Raw genomic sequence first — 17,028 nt, 5'->3', positions numbered from 1 at the left:
CTTTAGCTTATAACGCCTTGTCTATTGACAAATATTAAAGAGATAAGACAGAATTTTAAAAATATGTATACATTATACTTCAAAATACAGGATAATATAACTGCTGAAAAGGGTGCCTGTTAGAGTTAAAGAAACTTATATTGATTTGCGAAGAAAAAAACAGCTGAGGACGAACTCAAATAAGGAAGTGAGAAATTAAGAATGGCATTAAAACAAACATCCAACTACAACACTATGTCGCTGAGTTCTGTTGTATGATTTTGAATATGGCTTTTTAAGCTTTTTGATTATAAAATGAAATGAATCACATTTAACTTTTCAAATATCCACTTAAGTTTAAAAATCATATGGCTTTCTGAGTTCTAAGGTTGGCATCAGAATTGACGTTAGCATATGCAGTCAGCACATCTGTCAGAAACCACAGGAAGACCTTGTGTTTTTAAACAGCTTTTCCAAATGACACTGTATAAATGAAATAATTTATATAGTCTGTATTCTCTGGACAGATACATCATTAATTCAAAACTATTCTACTTGATATGTTTGTCATTGTACTCAGATTTTGATATTTAAACAGTACCTGTACCAAGAGGACTGGGCAGCTTGTGACAACAAACTCTTCTATGACAACATTGGCTTCTATTTATCTGTGAGGAAGAAATGGAATAATATTAAAGCTTTCTGTCAAACTCTGCAAGAATGTAGAAACTTCCTGGGCTTTTATTAATCTTTTATTTCTTTCATGAGGTGTCTCAAAGGGGAGCTTAGCTCCTTGATATGAAGCAAATTAAATAAAAACATCAAGAAATCCTTCAATGGATTCTGAATAAAATGAATACCTCATTTGTTCAGATTTCCTTGACAATCAGACATTTTATACAATTCAATTTCACTTCAAGTTGGGTTATAAAAACACTCTAAAATTCTATCTGAGGAGATAAAAAGTTTTGACAGGAAAAAAATTATGCATCATTTCCTTAACTGACTTTATAAAGCATTAGAAACTTTGAGGGATTATTTAATAACTGTTTACAAATAATAAACAGGGTTGTTAAAATGGATCTTTGCAGGCTTGGATGCTGATTGGGAGCAGTAAATTATCTTGACTAATAAAAACAAGAGAAAGACTTTTCAAATTTAGGAAATAGAAACACAGGGAGTATAAAACATTTGATGCTTGATGCTACCATAAGGCAGTTATTACAAGTTCACACATTTTCATTTCAGATTTTTTTCCTCTTTTTTATCTTTTTATCTCTCTTGAAAAGATGTTAACTTTAACATTATTATTGTAGAGGAGAGAATTAAGTAATTCTTTATTTTATCTCTGTATAGCTACTGGCTAGTGGCTTTGCTATGATGAAACTTCCAGAAAAATAGAGAACCTGTACAAGTCCAGACACCAGAGGACACTTTCTACTGTGTTCCATTAGAGCAAATTAGTTTATACCTCAACAGAGGTTGGTGTATCTGACCAGACTATTCTCATGTAACTGGATGCAGACCTTGAACATCGGGGTTCTTTTTTTTTTTTTTGTATCATCCTAGTTCTATGAACTGAATCTTGTCTTCTAATTCTACATGATTAATAGTCTCACATAATAATAGAACATGTGGTATCAAGGTATTAAGGATATTCATTTCTACTTTTCCATGATGGAGCATGTTATGCATGTCCTTATTTCAAACTGAACTCTGGGATATGTTCCTTGAACATCACTGGTTTATCTAAAGATCTCTTTCCCAGCATTAAGAAGAGTTTGGAAGAAGTAATAATAATTTCCCCAATGGTAGAAATTAAGCAATAAAAAGAGACAGTGTAGGATAGTAAGGTAACAAATAATAAATGTACAAAATTAACAGTTTCACAGACATAGACTATTTCTATCCCTGAAGAAGGCTGATAGTTGTTAAATTAACCATTAATTAGCATTAAAAAAAAAATGCTTAAAGATTAACCCTAATGTTTATCATAGAATCATAGAATGGTTTAAGTTGGAACAGATCTTAAAGATCACCAAGTTTCAACCCCGCTGCCATGGGGGGCACCTCGCACTAGACCAGGTTGCTCAAAGCCCCATCCAGCCTGACCTTGAACACTTCCAAGGATGGGGCATCCACAGCTTCTCCGGGCAACCTGTTCCAGTGCCTCACCAGCCCCATAGTGAAAAACTTTTTCCTAATATCTCATCTAAATCTATCCTCTTTCAGTTTAAAACCATTACCCTGCATCTTATCACTACACTCCCTGATAAAGAGTCCTTCCGTATCTCTCATATAGGCCCCCTTTAGGAATTGGAAGGCTGCTGTAAATTTTTCCCGCAGCCTTCTCTTCTCCAGGCTGAACAATCTCAACTGTTTCAGCCTGTCTTCATAGAAGAGGTGCTCCAGCCCCGTGAACATCTTCATGGCCCTTTGCTGGACCCATTCCAAGCAGTCCATGTCCTTCCTGTGCTGAGGACTCCAAAGCTGGACACAGTATTCCAGGTGGGGTCTCACCAGAGCAGAGTAGAGGTGTAGAATTACCTCCCTCAACCTGCTGGCCATGCTTCTTTTGATGCAGCCCAGGATGCGGTTGGCTTTCTGGGCTGCCAGTGCACCTTGCTGACTCATGGTGAGCTTCTCATCTACCAACACCCTGAAGTCCTTCTCCTCAGGGCTGCTCTCAAGCCATTCTCCACCCAGTCTGTATTTGTGCTTGGGATTGTCCTGACCCAGGTGCAGGACATTGCACTTGGCCTTTTTGAACTTCATGAAGTTGGCATGGTCTGTCAGTTTTCTTTCGATCTGTTTTTTTACGATCTGTCAGTTTTCCCCTTCCAGGAATGCACAGATTTTCTTTTTTTTTGCTTGCATTACTAGTCTGTCTTCTAATGTATTTATTCATATGAAGCTGAATTCTAGAAGAGTTTCCGACCTTGTAGGCTGCCTCTTTTGTGTAGGTTATATTGCAAGATCATTAATTTATATTTTTAAGTGTCCAGTCACATCTCATATTTGAATTGTGCAAGCTCATAAAAACTGTGAAAGACTGGCTGAAAACTATGGGAACTCCTCCTAATGCTCCAGGACAGAAATCAAACCTGAAATAATCCTACTTTGATTTTTTTAAAGCAGAGCCAAACTGTCTGGGCAAAATCAAGTTTGATCTTTAGCAATATACAAAGACTGATAGCACTGACAGAGACATCAAAGTACGCAAGGTCTGCTCCAGGGGGAAGCTGATAAAATAGCAATGTCCCTGGACAGCCATTACTCCTGTAGCAAATATATTTCTCCCCTAAAATTTTAGTGAGATATTTTAATGGTGGGTCATTATGAAACTGACAATAAAAGACTTCTCATTTCTGTTTTTCTTTAATGAAAATAGAGTTTTTATGGGTTCATGGGTTACAGGTAAGAAATATTGAAGAAATATTTTTTATGTGTTTCTTTCTGACACTTGTGCCTAAATCCCACTGCAAGGTTGTAAAAAGTTATAGGGTAAAAGTCAGGATAAAAAAAATATCCAGTGTACTTCAATTAAATTATCAATTAATCTTCATTCAATTAATCTTACTTCAATTAAAAAAAAAGAAAACAAGGAGATTCATATAATAAGACAGAGGCAGGTTGTTTGTTTTGTGGTTGTTTTGGGTTTTTTTTCCCAGAACAGTAATGTTTCTTTCCATTTAGAAAATCTGTTAACAGCCAATGATCATTCCACCTAAAATTTTCTATAGAAAGGCAGGAAGTTTTATGGAGAGTCCTTGTACAATAACCCTTTACAGAGTGTTTTATATGGATTGTATCATGGTTCAAATGTACTATCAAACAGCACACCGAAGTTTAAAAACAATATTTGTAAAAGATTTAGCCTTAAAAAGGGTATAGAGAAAACATCCTGGGATGGTGTTTTGACAATATAAAGGTGTTGAAACCAGGGGAGCATTTCAGGAGGAAAACTGGGAAAGGTTTGGAAAATATTTGGTTCCAGCATTTAATATAGAACAAGAACTCTTACACTGTGAAACAGTTTGCTTTGAATTTATTCTACTTGGAGCTCTGTTAAGACAACACCATTCAAGGACTTAATTGTTGGTTTTCCACAGTTTTATTGAATCACTATCTGCTGGAAATTAAATTGTTGCTTTTTCTAATTAGCTAAGGTAATTTAAGTTTCTAGACATACCATCTTACACATCTGCATCCATGGTTTTTTTTTGTTTTCTGATGATTTATGAAAGTATTACATGAAGGAAAGAGTTAACTTGTCCATATAAAAAACGTAGAGTAAATGAAGTGGAGAAAAACTATACTTCTAAATTCAACTTGGGATTAGGAATGATCTTGCCTCAGACTGTAGCTATTAAGATTTCAAGCAGAAGTGTATTGGCAATATTTTAATTAATGGTGACTAAATTAAAATTTCTGCAAATTGGTAATGAAAATAACCTTTATAGTTGCGAATGGTTTCACATTATTCAGAATGTTTATACCTAATGTTATGTATCTTACTGTCTCAGGATTTGAGATACAAATTCACAGGTTACTGCTCACTTAGCAATCATGGGATATGGCATCATGTTCAATTAAGAAAGACTTGTCAGTTTGGTGTTCTTATCAACATAGTGAAATAATTGTGAACAGCAGGAATTTTGCTTGAGGTTAGGACTACAGTAAGTTTATAACAAGGATGATTTCTTGCTGTTGGGTATAAAACAATAGCTGTTGAGAAATGTTAGAGTTAGTTTGATCTTTTTTACTGAGGAAATAATAGGTACTTGTATGTGCATGGTTACATGGGGAGTCTCAGCAAAAAAAACATTTCCCTTTTAGGAAACTCTTTCCAGTTAACTAGATAATAATGAATATTAGAGAAACGCTATTTGCATCCTAATTGATCAGAATCAAATTAAAAATTGCTCTCTGGACACTGCAACAATTTTGACACTTTCAGTACCAAACTGGAAAGGGGAAATTTTGTTTTTATCCTGTAAAAAAACAGTGAAGAAAACTGGAGAGTAAAGTCATATTTGAAGTACAAACAATTATGCCATCTACTATAAGAGAAATTAGAGTCTTCAAGAACTGTGAACATGCCATCAGGAAGATAATTAGAAACCCTGTGAAAATTATATCCTTCTCCTAATCATTTAGATTATATAAAATTTTCCAGGTTTCTGTATAGTTTTTGTAAGCCTGACCTGAGTGAACAGCAGGCAATTTGAAAGGAGGAACTATAAACACTGGCCAGCGATGTCTAAGCTAAATCTACCATAGATTTCTTGTGCCAAGTTCAGTCCAATCTTCTGTTATAAAAATGTGGAATAAAAAAGCAAAGATAGTTCTTGGGGCTTTTTGTTGACTTGCATTCTTAGACCTCTCAAGCGAGACAGCACATCGTCTAGTGGAGTCCTGATTTTTCTTTATGTGTATGGCTGCTCAGAAAAATTATCTAAATACATCGGCAGTGAAAATGTTCAGGTTATCATGTTTCCATACAACTATATGTGAAAAATCTTCATGCCAGAATGTTCTATACAAACCATTGAGATGCCCTCATTCATCTTTAAATGTCCAAAGGATTAAGTTTGGTTTCATCCAATGCCAGATCTGCTGGGGTTAGCAGAAGAACCTTGACGCTGAATTACGTGTATGTGAGAAATTGGATGGATTTAAGTTATAATGGAATTCTACATTATGACTCACTAGAGACTTCGCTACATAGGGAGAGACAGTAATCTTGGTCATAGTTACAGCTTGATGTTTCCAAACATAGGTAAACAGAGATCTCTGCAGTCTGTAGACTCTAGCCTGTAGACTAGAAATTTTGGCCTCTTGTTTGAAGAACTAGAGAAAATACCACTGCTCCCCTCATTGCTTATTCTGAGAATACCTCATTGCTTTTGTGTTCTTAGGGTTTGGCCCAAGTTCCTTTTACTTCAGTCATAACACACCCACTTAAAATTGAAAATGAAGAGCTTTTAGTTGTATTTGCTATTTAGAATCATAGAATTGTCTAGGTCGGAAGGGACCTTAAAGATCATCTAGTCCAACCATCAACCTAACTCTGACAAAAAAAATAAATAAGAAATAAAAACACCACACACTAAATCATATTCTTGAGGACCATGTCAACCCGTCTTTTGAACACCTCCAGGGATGGTGCCTCAACCACTTCCCTGGGCAGCCTATTCCAATGCTGGATAACCACTTCTGTGAAGAAATTTTTCCTAATATCCAATCTAAACCTCCCCTGGCGCAACTTGAGGCCATTTCCCCTTGTACTATCTCCTGTGATTTGGGAGATGAGACCGACCCCTGCTTCTCTACACCCCCCCTTCAGGTAGTTATAGAGCGCGATAAGGTCTCCCCTCAGCCTCCTTTTCTTCAGACTAAACAACCCCAGCTCCCTCAGCCACTCCTCATAAGACTTACTCTCCAGACCCCTCACCATCTTTGTCGCCCTTCTCTGGACCCGCTCCAGCACCTCAATGTCTTTGTTGTGGTAAGGGGCCCAAAACTGGACACAGTACTCGAGGTGAGGCCTCACCAGTGCCGAGTACAGGGGAATGATCACCTCTCAGGTCCTTCTCACCACACTGTTCCTGATACAGACCAGGATATCATTGGCCTTCTTGGCTGCCTGGGCACACTGCTGGCTCAAGTTCAGCCTGCTGTCGACCGACACCCCCAAGTCCTTTTCTACCAGGCAGCTCTCCAGCCACTCTGCCCCAAGCCTCTAGCACTGCATGGGGTTGTTGTGACCTACGTGCAGGACCCGGCACTTGGTTTTATTGAAACTCATCCTGTTGGTCTCAGCCCATCGATCCAGCCTCTCCAGATCCCTCTGCAGAGCCTCTCTGCCCTCCAGCAGGTCGACGCTGCCACCCAGCTTGGTGTAGTCTGCGAACTTACTGAGGGTGCACTCGATCCCCTCATCCAGATCATTGATAAAGATATTAAAGAGAATGGGTCCCAGTACCAAGCCCTGTGGGACACCACTCGTGACCGGCCACCAACAGGATTTAAGTCCATTTACCACCATTCTCTGGGCCCAGCCCTCCAGCCAGTTTTTTAACCCAGTGAAGAGTACACCCATCTAAGCCATGAGCAGCCAGTTTCTCCAGGAGGATACTGTAGGAGACTGTATCAAAGGCCTTGCTAAAGTCCAGGTAAACAACATCCACAGCTTTTCCTTCATCCAGCAAGCGGGTCACTTTGTCATAGAAGGAGATCAGGTTTGTCAAGCAGGACCTGCCCCTTGTGAATCCGTGCTGGCTGGGCCTGATCACCTGAGCGTCCCTCATGCGCTGCATAATGGCACTCAGGATGATCTGTTCCATGACCTTCCCAGGCACCGAGGTCAGACTGACAGGCCTGTAGTTCCCCGGATCATCCTTCCGACCCTTCTTGTGGATGGGTGTCACATTTGCCAGATGCCAGTCGGCTGGGACCTCCCCAGTTTGCCAGGACTGCTGGTAAATGATGGAGAGTGGCTCCGCAAGCACTTCCACCAGCTCCCTCAGTGCCCTTGGGTGGGTCTCATCTGGGCCCATAGACTTGTTTGTGTCTAGGTGCTAGAGCAGGTCCCTCACCTCTTCCCTTTGGATTGCAGGGGCTTCATTCAGCTCCCTGCCCTTATCTTCTAGCTCAGAGGTCTGGGTACTCAGGGGACACTCTACTCCATTACTGAAGACTGAGGCAAAAAAGGCATTCAGTACCTCAGACTTCTCCTCATCCTTTGTCACTACATTGTCTCCCATATCCAATAGTGGATGGAGGCTGTCCCGAGTCCACCTCTTACTGCAAATATATTTATAGAATTTCTTTTTGTTGTTTTTAACATCCAAGGCCAGGTTCACTTCAAGCTGAAGTTAGGAGAGGTAGAAAGGTCTTGTGTATGTATGACATACCTACACAAAATTTATTAGTTATAAATAACTAGTTTTTAAGCTACTAAGATACGAACCCTATTCCTAGAAAGGGCTTTCCAGGCACAGTTCAGAGAGTAATGGCTGGACTAATGAAATGGAGTATACTATAAGGACGGATTTTAACATGGAAAGAAAAAAGATTTGTTTAAGTTTTAGCTAAACAGTTTTGGTCAACTATGACCTTATTCTACATTTATACCTCCATAGTTAGAAATAAATGAACATATTACCCCCTAGCTGTAAATTAAAGAAGTATTTTTTCCCTTCTTGTGCTGTGTTTGTTAAGGTAATTTTTCCCAGAAACTGAATTACTAAATTTTCTTTGATATTAGGAGAGATTCTAATAAATACTTCTTTCCATCCAGTGATGTGTGATAGGATTTTCTCTCTGAGTAACATATGAAAACATTGTTGGTACTTTAGTGTTCAGTTCATTACAGAATGCAATTTCACATGAGCATTTTTAGGGCTTCTCAAAGGATAAATTTATAGCTTAAAACTTGGCTAAGAGATATCCAAATGGAAGGACTATTGTGGATAGTTATCATAAAACAACCATTACCAGAGTAAATTTCTAGAGGCTTACAGCAGGCGCTGGTCCCTCCATTTCAAATAAGATTAATGGCAGGTAAGTCAGTCAATTCTTTCCAATATATTGACAATTTCGGCTGCAGTCAGGCATTAATGATGGGTATCATCATTATATTTGAATTAATTCCATTTGTGCTATGAATTTACTGTCATTGTAAATGCGTGTATTCAGGGCTCTGTCTTCCAAATAAATATCTGGGGACATTTAATGGTGCAGGTCTTCAGGAAAAATGCTAAACATTCATTTGTCACAAACAGACCCACACGACAGACAACCCTAGCTTGCATCACAGATTATTGGTAGAAGAAATTATACAGAAATATTCCTGCCATAGTTTCTTAGTCAAAGTTTTCTTGCGTTTGGATACATATTTACACAACAGATCATCATTACAATGTAGTAGGAAACTCAATTTCTGATCTTAAAATTATTAGAAAATTAGGACAAGTTAATCACGCCTCAGACTTCCCAGAGTTTAAGAGGAATATCCAAACCAATAAGAATCCTCAGTAATTTTGTGATTAAAGTACTATTCAGTCTGTAAAACAACCAGATTAACATTCCAACACCACCTGATTAAGACTAGGGACTTCACCCAAAGCTCTCACTGGCAAACACTGAGCTGGGGATTGTATCTTTTGCTAATAAAATAATGGTAAGTATAAATATGTGCCTTATCTTTCTCCTGAGTATAGGAAATCTTCGGCTTTCATTTTTTCCCTAGTACTCTGATGATGCTTAGCCAGAAATCTTATGTTTAACTTGTTCCATTCAAAATAGTTTCTGAAGTGAGTTAAAGAGCTATTGCTTGAACAGTTTGAAACAAACCCAAATCATTTTAGCAGAAAAGGTTTAAGGAGCTATCATGGAAGCTTATGTCCTGGGAGATTCAAGAGGGTAGTTAATATCTGGGGAAGACTAATGGAACAGAAGCATTAGCCTCTACACAGTTGGAGTAAGATGTGTCAAGATTTCTCAACGGTCTGTTGTTTTGGTTTTTTTCTCCATGAAGGCAAAAAGTGTTATTGTATGGATACATCATAGATTCACAATTTTTCTACACTCTTCATTTAAAGTTGTAAAAGTCACGGAGTGGCAGGCTAAATTAAGAAGTAGTACAGTCCTTTTCACAGTGATAATGACTGATATCTTGCCTGTAGGACTGAAAGGACTGACAATCAGAAACTGATCTTGTTACTTTATTCCATTTTCCATTTTCATTAAGTGTCCTGCAGGGGGTAATGTAAACAGTTTTAGCTGCAGTAATATCTGAAAATGTTAAAATTCTATTACATCTATTTCTGTGGTATGTGAGCACCTCACAATCAGTGTTTATCGCATTATTATGATTTAGTGAATTGTGCCATCTCTGTTTTTTAATGGAAAACTAAAATGCAGACAACAGTGTACCTGAGGGTTCATAGGACACTTTGGGTAGTGGAGATTTGAACTTAAGTTGCAGATCTGCAGCCAAGTCAGAGGAACAACTTAAATGAAACCACTTATTAAAATTAAACCTGATTTTATGAAGATTTTTCCTTACCTAAGTTGGACATTGTTCTGTGTTATTTGCATTGTTCTGTGTTAATTGTATTGTTATAACAAAATATGTGAAGGAGGGAACAGGGAAATAATCTCTTCTATAAATATTGAGCTCCATTTCTGCCCATGTGACTAAGAAGCCCTTAATTCTTAAAAAGTCAAGCTTAGTCCTGGAATATGTTCAGTCATTCGAATCGGTGCCTTCTTCAGTAATCAGAGATGTAACAGAAGGTTTGTTAGTTTTTCATCTCAGTTCAACTTTTCACACTGAAAAGGCAAGTATCCAGACACTGGAAAATGTAAGGTGGGATGACTTGTTTCAGAATAAAGCCCATGGATAGGATTTCATTAAACAAACAGGAAAGACAAAATTTCAGGATCTGGTAAGTTAGATTTATTTTGAAGTGACGCATTTCATACCGTTCACAAATTCAGCACTTTCATACTTATATCTGAACTCAGCTGAAAGGCACAGCTTGTGAAGTAGAGATTGTAGTAAACTAACTAATTGGCCTAAGAAAGAGTGAATCATGGAGGTCATATTTGGGAAAGTAAAAGATTCTTCAATCTTCATTTTCATGGGAAGGCAGAGCACAGGAACATTGTGATTGGCTTCCCATTCCCCCATAGTGCTCAGACCATGTGAGCTCTGTGATTTGTTACCTGTGTGAAAATCATATATTATGTTTTTATTCTGTGCCGATCAATTTTATTTATTGCTATATTTCATGCTTGATAACTGGAAATAAAAAATGACTGAGAGAATTTTTTATGGCCTTAACCAAAGCTCTAAAAGAGAGTCATGTATATGGGTCTGAGAGAGATTGATTATAATGCACATAACTCAAGGCCTCAATGTTTCTTAAAAGTTCAGTTTCCTTTTAGCACCTGATACAAATGAACAAAAATCTTGATGAAAATACAGATCGTGGTTGTTTTACCACTACTGACACATAGTGACCAAAACAGAAACTGGAAAAGATAAAGAGCCTGGAGGTACAACAGCCATAGCAAAGCAATTACAGTGTAATGTGGGAAGGTAAGGCCTTGATAATTCCCTTGATGACTATGCAACTGTAATGGCCTCCTTGGTCTCAAATATCATAAATAATAAGAATGAAAAATATCCCTTTGCAATAATAGAATTTTGTTTCCTAATTTTAATAGGGACACCAGGAAATTGCTCAGTAATTTTTCTACATCTTTCTGCCAGTTGCTGCAGGCATGTTGCTTGCTACTAACACAGAAGAAGAGGATGTAGTAAAAAGCATTAGTAGATCCATGTTTCATTAGGAATATGAAATGATGGCATGACTCACAAAGAGCATTCAATACTTGTACAGATTGCACCTACTAAAGAGACTTTAAAAAGTTAGAAACATAAGATCTGAAAGATAAAATTATCCCTCAGATATGTTAATAAGTCCTGTATGATTTTAAAGGCAAGAGTAATATAATCCCATTTTAAGTTGTGTTTTTTGAGGGTTAAAAAAAGCAAATATTTAATAGTATATGACAATATATCACAATAATTTTCAGGAATAAAGTTTTACACAAAAGCAAAAAAACCCTTTTAAAAATTCATTGAATCACAAAACCTGTCAGCGTGTATATGCAACCAACAGATGCCAGAGATTTAAGAAGAACACCTCAGGTGTATAAGGTTGCACCGTAAAACCTCAATGACTATTTTCAGTAGTGTTCAATAGAAGGGAACTTAGGGAGGTTCTCCTATCAAGACTGAAGCTCTGATAGTTGAAGTTTCAATAGAAGAAATTTAAAAAGAAAAATTGCATTACAAATACTAACAAATTTCAAAGCCCAAACTCATGTACAGAAGGAACCAGAATGTATCATTTTCATTCAGTGGGCCTCAGGACTAGAAGTAGTATTCATAGAAAAGACGGGATTTTTTTTAAGAAATGGACTCCTAGAAATACCTAAGGCCCTACAGACCGGTAAGTCTGACTTGTATGTCAAATGTTTTGATAGAAAATACATAGAAAAGTACAATTAGTACAACTGTGTTTTTCACGTTAACCATACAGCAATCTTACCATACAGTCATATACCATGAACAGAGCTTTTAAGGAGCGAAGACTTTCATTGATGAGAAGCTCAGCATGAGCTGGCAATGTGCGCTCACAGCACAGAAAGCCAACTGTATCCTGGGCTGTATCAAAAGAAGCGTGGCCAGCAGATCAAGGGAGGGGATTCTACCCTTCTATTCTGCTTTCATGAGACCCCACCAGAAGTACTGTGTCCAGCTCTTGGGCTCTCAGCATAAGAAGGACATGGACCTGTTGGAGCGAGTCCAGTGGAGGGCCACGAAGGTGTTCAGAGGTCTGGAACACCTCTCCTATCAAGACAAGTTAAGAAAGTTGGGATTGTTCAGCCTGGAGAAGAAAAGGGTCTGGGAAAAATTTACAGCAGCCTTCCAGTTTGTAAAGGAAGCCTATAGGAGAGATGGGGAGGAGAGATTTGAGTTAGATATTTGGAAGAAAATCTTTTCTGTGAGGATGGTGAAACACTGGAACAGGTTGCCCAGAGAAGTTGGGGATGCCTCATCCCTGCAAGTGTTCAAGGTCAAGTAGGATGGGGCTTTGAGCAACCTGGTTTAGTGGAAGGTGTCCCTGCCTATGGCAGAGGTGTTGGAACTGGGTGATCTTTAAGGTCCCTTACAACTCTAACCATTCTATGATTCTCCATGATTCACACTTCAGTCTATATGCAACTTTCCTGAAGAGTCAGGGAGAATATGTGTAGTTGAAGGTAACACTGAGTACTTTCAGTTCAAATAGCTCTTGACAAGGTTGCTTATCAAAGGCTGTCAAAGAAATTAAATTCTGAGAGAGGTTGAAGGACAACCTTATTTCGAATTAACAACATATAAAAAATTCCAGCTGTTGTTGGAGAACAACTGTGAGATTGTCAGTGAAGCCATAGAACACTTTTCTGGGACTTCACAATTCAACATATAAATGATCTAGAAAAAAAATGAACAGGGAGATAAAAATCTTGTTGATATAAAATTATTAAGGATAGTTAAATTAAAGCTAATTGTGAAGAGCTGTAAAAGAATATTTTGATAATAGACTGTATAGGTGATAAATAGTGTCACCCAGTACAAATTTATACAGTACTTAAACATAAAAATGTAATACCTGTATTAGATATTATTAATCAGAAAAGAGATTAGCGTGCTGTGGTGGATGAACAGTAGCTTAAGTGAAAAAAGGCAAATGCAATTGAATCTTGAGGAAAGCAATAGGGAACAAACAAAAAAACAACTAAAAAAACCACACCAAAAAAAACTCAAGTTAAAAAAAAACTGATAGAAAGATCTACAGCTTCAGTATTGTGCTGTTCTCATTTTCCATCACAAAATGTTAGAATGGAATTTGAAATGGTGCAACATGGACACTAGGAATGATTCTAAGTTTATTAAAGGTTCACTGTAAGGAAGGATTAATAGTCTGGGATTTTTCAGCCTGTAAAAGACACAACTAAAAAGGGTATTACAGATGAAAAATCATGATTGACTTAACTGAGATGAATCAGAAACTTGTATTCATCATCACACGCACACACAAAAAGCCAGAAAACAGTAAAAGAATACACAAGGAATGTAATTAAAATATGAAATTTATTGACAGTACAAGCCAGAGGGAATATATTTTTATGACAAATCAGGCCAGGAATTTTTTCAGTCTAGGCTAGGGGAAATTTTAATCAGCTTCAATTTGGTTGGTGCTCTGACTTTATTTTAATACCCAGGACACAGACATTTATTTCCCTTTTTGTACAAAACCAAAAATACCTTTAAAGTTTTAATGACTGAACTGGTTGGGGATTTGCCTCTTCATATAAGGAGTAGGATTTCTCCACAATCTCATAAAACAATGGCAAAACATTTATTTAGTCGTGTTTTTGATGAAAAATGGGTCACTGTTACTAATACATGTAATACTTTCATGATTATATTTTTTTTAAATAAATCTACTTTTAAATCCATATTATTTATGGAATTACATTGTTTGAATTAAAAGCATTTTACGCTTTCTGATTTTCTAACTAAATTTAAACCCTCAAAGACATGTTTAAATGCATATATGCTTAGACTACCTCCCAAAACAAACCCACAGGAGCCTGTGGGACAGCAGCAGGAAGAGAACACAGCCTCACTGGAAACTCCTGAGTCCCATGGGGAACATTTGGAAGTATACATTTTACCATTTCATCCTTTTCTATTTTTGTTTTGCTCTAATACGTTGTGGGTTGTTTTTCCATCTGCCAGCTGTTTTTGTCTCAGCTGCAAATCTCATATTCCTGTATTTTGATGTTCCTCCTTATTCTCCTTTTTCTTCTCTTTCTTGCATAAGATATTTCTTTTCTCTCCTTTCTTTTCCTCTCTTCCTATTTGCTTGCTCTAGCATTCTATGGAGACTTTTGACTGATTTTTATAGATTTAGACTAGACTTGTCTTGTTGCTACTCGGTCCACAAGTCAGATTTCATTCAGTTTTCCTCATCTAAAAATCTGAACAAGTCTTACTTTGTTTAATATAGCTTTTAGTTGCTGAGTATCACTTACCCCAGTAGCCCACTTTCTGTCTAACCAAACATGGCTATTATAGTCATACTCTTCTCCTGCCATACTGATTATGTCATTTCCTCTGTCACATGAAATACAAATCTCTCACTTCACCTTATAAAACCTGTCTCTCTTCTCTGCTTCCTAAACTCTTGTGATTCTCCAAGGCTGTCAGTCACTCCATAGAAAATTCCAGATAACTCTACTGATGTCAATGTTTATATTTTTTCACATTCCTGAATGTTTTTCTAGTTGTATCTTACAGTGCTAAGTGTGTTTTCTTATCCTGATAAAATTAATCATCTCCCAAATTAAAAGGGCCACTCAGAATGAAGTAACTGAACTTCATATGTGTCTCCATTTCTGTATTTATATCTGCATACACAAATGCTTTTACATCATTTGAACTTTTCTTGCTGAGCTTAGAAGCATAAAATCATGGAATTGTTAAAGTTGGAAGATCGAGTCCCACCTTTAACCTAGCACTAGCAAGTTATCACTAAACCCTGTCCCTAAGCACCACATGTACATGTCTTCTAAAGATCTCCAGGAATGGCAACTCAACCACTTCACTGAGCAGCCTGTTACAATGCTTAATAACCCTTTCAGTGAGGAATTTTTTCCTAATATCCAATCTAAACCTCTTCTGGCACAACATGAGGCTGTTTCCTCTCATCCTATTGCCTGTTGCTTGGGAGAAGAGACCGACCCCAGACTCTCTACAACCTCCTTTCAGGTAGTTGTAGAGAGCAATAAGGTCTCCCCTCAGCCTCCGTTTCTCCAGGCTAAACAACCCCAGCTCCCTCAGCTTCTCCTCATAAGACTTACTCTCCAGACCCCTCACCAGCCCAGTTGCCTTTCTTTGGACATGTTCCCGCACATCCACATCTTTCTTGTAGTGGGGGTTTCAAAACTAAACACAGTACTCAAGGTCCTCAGCAAATACAGCATGATATATTGATTTATTTGTCATAATTGTCACTGCACTGGTGACAATAGATAAATCTTCATCTATGAAAATTTTTACCCTTCAAAAATTTTCTGCGTTAGTCTTTCAAAATGTAAATATTAACCCAAGTTTGAGAAAAAAAAAAATAATCTTAAGGTCACTGTTATGCTGCTGCTAACCCTGAAGAGCATTTTAGAATACATAGTAGACCTGAGCAAAGCACATAAGATCAAACCAATTATCTCCATCAACTACTGGTTTTACTCCTTGCAGGTTCAAAAAGCAAGTCGCATGGCTTTTCTGCGATAATCTCAACAAATGGAAAACTGATGATATTTCATATTTTAAACATTCTTTATTTTCCAGGTGTGATGGGAGAATATGAACCTAAAATTGAAGTCCATTTTCCTTACACAGTTACAGCTGCAAGGGGAACTACCGTTAAGATGGAGTGCTTTGCACTTGGCAAGTAAGTACATTCTTTCATAATTAGACATAATTGTTTATTAAGATGTGACTTACCTAATTTGTTTTTTCGTTATTTTACTGGATGTCGTTTTCACAGTGAGTCCTTACTGCACACTCAAAGTACCCACTTGACTAAGTAGCCAATTATGAATTCCCTGCCCAGCCATTTCTGTGGACAGTAATTCATTCAAGATAAAAGACTCTTTGTCAAAATGAAAAGTATCATTCTTGTAAACAGAAAACAGAAAGGAAAGTTTCAATTTTATTGAAAATTTTACCAGAAGCACATTTATTCACTGCAATGATAAATCAGTAAATTAGATTTTATTCTGCCAGAAAATCATAGTTGGAGAATAAACAAGATTAGTAGCTGGTTTTCCCCAGATGCTAGTTTATATATGAAGCTAAGAGCACAATGTTTTAAACATGTTCTAACACGCTTTTTGGCAGTGCCTATTGTCTAATTTTTATCTGACATAATAGCAGTACTAGAGAACAGGTGTTTAGTCTGTATTATTATTCACATCAAGGGTTTTTTTATATGTTTATTGACTACAAATTGGTTCTTGAATGTGTTTATTTCTCTCCCTTAGTTTAGAGAGAGAAAGATTTTAGAAATACCTCCTTGCTATTTTGTACATATTAAATAAGAAGTGAAATTACTTCTATACGCTATTCAGATTACAGAATATAGGATGAAATTGATAGCATTTCAATTTTGTTTCAGTTGCTATTATTATTGTTGCCAAGAATAAGGGTGGCAAGGGTAGTATACAGTCAGACAGAACTAAAAAGCAATTCTAGTGATTCAAAGAAATTATTCTTTTTCTGTACATATATGTAGCTAAAAACAGGTGTTCCATCAGTGATGTTTCACTAGAGATTTATAAATACATACAAAGGGTAGTGTTTTTTCAAAAATATCCAATCAAATTCTTTGTGTGGCGGGGGGGGGGGGGGGGGGG

The 17,028-nt window shown here is 37.2% G+C and overlaps 1 protein-coding gene across 3 annotated transcripts in view; it reads left to right on the top strand.

Annotated features, from left to right (window-relative positions):
* CNTN5 (contactin 5) overlaps positions 1-17,028 on the top strand; it is a 680,570-nt gene that overhangs the window by 501,422 nt on the left and 162,120 nt on the right. For all 3 annotated transcript variants that reach the window (XM_014966120.1, XM_014966118.1, XM_014966119.1), the window contains exon 9: positions 15,962-16,064. In XM_014966120.1, the coding sequence (XP_014821606.1) occupies positions 15,962-16,064 (103 nt within the window). The remainder of the gene's footprint in view (positions 1-15,961; positions 16,065-17,028) is intronic.

The sequence above is a fragment of the Calidris pugnax genome, unplaced genomic scaffold (assembly GCF_001431845.1).
Source record: "Calidris pugnax isolate Ruff unplaced genomic scaffold, ASM143184v1 scaffold20, whole genome shotgun sequence".
NCBI lineage: Eukaryota > Metazoa > Chordata > Aves > Charadriiformes > Scolopacidae > Calidris > Calidris pugnax.
Note: the sequence above shows the minus strand (reverse complement) of the source record. Positions and strands in the feature narration are given on the sequence as shown.